At 26.5% G+C, this 5,043-nt stretch overlaps 1 protein-coding gene across 1 annotated transcript; it reads left to right on the plus strand.

The window, feature by feature from the left end:
- Positions 1–3,568: 3,568 nt before the first annotated feature.
- On the plus strand, positions 3,569–4,960 carry LOC105461043 (the record flags this gene model as incomplete). Its single annotated transcript, XM_011707536.1, has 2 exons — positions 3,569–3,824; positions 4,598–4,960. Coding segments are annotated over exons 1-2 (436 nt in total), but the record flags the coding sequence as incomplete, so codon positions are not given.
- Between the last annotated feature and the right edge of the window lie 83 nt (positions 4,961–5,043).

A 5,043-nucleotide genomic window follows, 5' to 3' on the forward strand; every position in this document is an offset into this window, starting at 1 on the left:
GATTTTGATGAAAGCGAGAAGGACTTGGTTTATCTATACGAAGCGATAAAGAATACTATTAACGAGAATGTCAATGATATTATTAATATAGTTACGCCGGTATTAGAAAAAAAGGTCTCCGAATTAATGATTTCAATTATTAACAAGGTAACCTATAACAGATTTGAGCAATTGTTTCCCGAACAGATATAAATCATCTATAACTGCAGAAACCTTTTGTCACAAAGTTGCTCTGTGCATCCTATAATGCATCCGACAAAAGAATAATTGAAATACATTACGTGCAATATATATTTTAATTATTAAAAATAACAATATTTAAAAAAGTTGGCGATATATATGTATAGTACTTTATTTGAGTTGATTAATGAAACATTGTTTATTGACAAATTGCTAGTACAACAGTATCGATTTGTTGATACATCATGGAATAATAATTAAATAAAAATGTTACTTATCACAATATCACTTTGAAAGCTACATTTATGGAACAAAATTATTAATTGTGTTGTAATGATGTTGTAATGACGTTGAATTGTATGTAATGATCACAAAATTATTAAGAAATATTTAATAAAGATTGCGATGTTACTTTTTGTTATTTACTTGTAACTCTGATATTTAAAAGTTAATAACCTGTTATCTAAATTTCCGCAAATTTATAATCTATATTATTTATGTATCTGCAACAAAAAGATGTTTAAAATCATTTTCTGTCCTTATATATATATATATATATATATATATTAAATAAATACAAACTGTACACTTTTACATTATTTAAACTAATAAAATACAAGTATACTGATATAAACTAATGTAAAATATTTTAAATCAAACTTCCCTAAATAAAAATTTATTATTTATTTTATTTTTTATTGACTGCTCGTTTGTCTAATGTGATACGATGATTATGGATACTTCTTAAGAGAAGCTTGGAATAAAGCTGTGAAGTTAGAATAAATGAATGAATGGAACAAGGAAAGATCACAAATGCAAATAAGAAAATGTATTTAAAAAAATTGTATTCTATCCAGTATCTTTTTATTCTAGATTATCTATCTACTTCTAAATCTCTATTAACAATAAATCTCTCGCTCTCCTGTAAAATGAAAATTAGTTCCGCTCTGGCTCTCCTACTTTACTATATCTAACGTCCAATCATGCGATCGTGTGCAGAGTATGAAAGCAAATGAAATAAAATAAATAAAGGACTTTTATTCTACATATATGTATTAGAATATTCAGAATAAAGCTGATGACTGAGAACAAAACGTAAGCGCTTACATCTGTGTGGTCGTAGATGTATAGAATAAGGTAGAGAAAAACGTATGCGTAGAAACGTATATGCATTTCCGACGTGATTAAAGGTTTTTGTGTAGATGCGAATTATATGTACGTTTTTCTCTATATACCTATGACTACGGCAGACCTAAGCGCTTATGTTTTGTTCTCTGCCATCAGCCTTAGAGTGAGAGGACGTTTCAAACAAAGATGATTTTATAATATATAGAACCTCAATTGATTTGTGTGAGACTTGATCCGCACGCACGCAATACTGTCTGTCAATGTTACGATACAATGAAAAGTTTCAATATAAACATACTACATTTTACTCGCATTACAATCAGTATATGTACGTATATGCATGCGATAAAATATAATAGTTTTTGCTGCAGTGAAATAATGCTTCTTCCGTTTGTCGGTCATTTGGCATCTTCTTTTTTTTCTTCTTTTGTTAATTTATTTGTATAATTATATACATTTCTTTTAGCCATCTATTAGGTTCAAAAATACCGTTTTCACTAACTTCTTACTTTTCTGAGCAAAGGATTGAATTAAGCTAGTCAGTAATTAAAAATAATACAGCTAATCAGTAATTAATTAGTCATTAGGTTATTTAGTTACGAAGTTAGTTTCGTGTCAGTATTGATATTTAAAAAAGAGTCTATCAAGGAATGTGCCGTGGCTGAGCAAGTAAATTTCAGCCACTAATATTGATTAACTTAAATCGTTTACACTTAATTTGAAAAATATTATAGCCTTGATATATTCGTATAAGAGTTTTCGTCTTAGAATGCTCCCCAGAATCTGCCAGTAAAACGACATATGATTTTTCTAGGACATCCTGTATATTATACATTTCCTTTAGCCATCTATCGGTTTAAAAATCTCATTCTCACTAACTTTCTTACTTTTCTGAGCAAAAAATTATAACACGAATGTATATTTATATATTATGTATGTTTAATGCTATAATTTATATATAAATTATTTAATACAATTTGATATCGATACTTAAGTGGCAAAATCACCTAATGCAATAAGAATAATATAATTATGCTTATAAAATAACGTTGATTTAAATTGTACTTCCGATTTATTTTCATTTTTCGCTTACTTAATATCATTTGAAGATAAATTATATTTGTATACTTATGTATGGAAAATCTATATTAAATTTATTAAGTTAATTAAATTTTAATGATCAACACGCTCAACTCCTCTCATTTGTATAAGTAACTGTTCATTGTATTATTTGGAAATTTTAATAAAAGAAAGGATAGGCCATTTATTTCAACGAATTGTGTTTATATCATGCTCAAGAGTTGATCTGACAATAATGGTATCACTTTTATTTGATATTTACAACACAAAATTTAATGATTTTTTAAACAAATTATGATTTGATTTAACATAAATGATTTAAAACAAATGCAGCATATTAATTCGTAATACGTTGTAAATACTGCAAATTTGAAAAATAAAAAAATTTTTGTATATTTATAATTTATTTTTTTATATAAAAAAAATGTTAAATAATCTTATTTCTTATGAATTTTTATAATTTTGTTAACTCTAATCCGAACAGTATGACTTTAATCAAACTAATATTATCGGCAATTTTGGAATATGCAAGAGAAATATATTTAATCAAAACTTTATTTGCAGCAATATTATTCCATAAAGAGACAGGCTAACGGTGCGATTATACATGAAAAATACAGAGAATATTAAGATCGGATTTATACTTTTTTTATGTAAGTTTTGTTTCATTGCAAATATGATTTTCAATTCTTAAAAAGAAGGAGAAAAGTTTTATATAATGTGATTGTGAGACGCTCAAATTAAAAAAAGTATATAAATATTCAGATTTCCTTATTATCTGTAAATAACATTATATTAAAAAGAAAATATTTAATTTAAAACTTGCAATTTAAACAGAATTTTTTTAATAGAAAGAATAATTTATACCTCTTGTTAATTTTTTAAATTTTTATAGTTAGATTTTTTATACTTTTAACATTGAAATAAGTGTTACAAGAACGTAAAATGAATGGTATAATTACAGAAAAAGAAAAAATAATAATATCAATCTAGATACAGAAAAGAATAAATATTTATGAGGATAAGCTATATAAAGAACAAATCAAGATTCATAATTCCTCTACTTAGTTCTCCCACGTTTTCTGCTACAGTTAAAAATTATAATTTCCTCTTCTCCCACCTCAAATTACTTGATCAAATGATTGTGCGCAGAGAAGGAGATACATATACATTACTGATTACATTAGTTGAATATTTTTATTCTACGCATGTGCTGTGAATTAGAGTGAGTATTGAGAGCACATTCAAAAAGAGGGATGCAGTGTATATATTATAGAAGCACGATTAGTTTGTCACTTGATTTATTTCCGCACATTTGTTAAGATCGTTCCGGAGTGGTTTTGTGTACTAACAGTGCAAGAAAATGTTCGATCAAAAAATGTTTGCTGCACTCTTTGCTTTTGTGCTTCTAACGGCATATGCCGCAGAGGAACTACGTAAGTAAATAATAACATTTGCGACACATTTATTTCCGTCACGATGTACGTATATGCATAATATTAATTTTCTATAAAATAGGGAAAAAAAATCATTTGTTTGGAAATAGTATTAGGTGTAGTAGAAAGTTCATAACTTTAAATTCTGCATCAATCGAAGTATCATTTTAAATTGAAATATTTCACGTTTTTTTTACGATTAATATTTGAAGTTAATATTAATAGTTACAAAAAGCCACGATGGGACAAATCAACTTCAAAAAGCAATATTGTTAATCAATTAATTGTTAATGACTCATTCTGCATGTCAAAAAAAAAAAATACATAGACACAAACTCTGTTGAGGTGACGAAATAAATCATCTTCGCGTTGGACTGGGAACTTCTCCTGCTCTCCGCTTTATTCTCCTTAATATTACTAAATATTTTTATGAAAATTTTAAAACATTTCTTTAATTTATATTATTGAGTCTATATTGAATTTGATTTATTATAAGTTTTCTGTAATCCAATGACAAAGAATTAACAGTTATTCTATTAAAAATATATAATGAGAAATCTATATACTTTAATAACAATTTCTTTAAATATTATTAAAGTAGTTTAAATATTATAGGGACAAATTCTATTCATGCATTTATTATATTTAAAATGTATTGTCAAAAAGATATTCTTTCCATTTCAAAGTAATTGTTATATTCCAACTCATTTTATACATCTTAGACAATTTATTATAAAGTTTCAAGTAAAATAAATGATTTATATTCTTCATAGCATCTTACATTCGTGTCTGTGGCCTCAAAGATCCCAAATATAATGAATGTATTCTGCACAGCATCATGATTGCAAAGGATCAGGCCTGCTTAGGGATGTCGGAATTTGACATTTCTCCGGTCGAGCCAATAACTATTGACAAAATGGTTATTTTTAACACAGATAATCTTAAATTAAATCTCGAAGATTTAAAAATAAAAGGATTTTGCAATCTTGAAGTGAAGTCTGTTAACATATCCCCTGATAAACTTCATTTCGATATTGATGTCACATTGAAAAATATTGATGCAGACTCCAAGTTTGACTTCGACATACGTTTATTGGTGTCACTTGCTAATAAGGGAATGATTAAGTTTTCTACAGGTATATAATAGTCGATTTTATATTAAAATAAGACGAAAGTTTAGAGCTACTTTAATATAAAAAATTCAAAAATCTCGTTATTA

This window comes from Wasmannia auropunctata, unplaced genomic scaffold (assembly GCF_000956235.1).
Source record: "Wasmannia auropunctata unplaced genomic scaffold, wasmannia.A_1.0 LD310343.1, whole genome shotgun sequence".
Taxonomy (NCBI): Eukaryota; Metazoa; Arthropoda; class Insecta; order Hymenoptera; family Formicidae; genus Wasmannia; species Wasmannia auropunctata.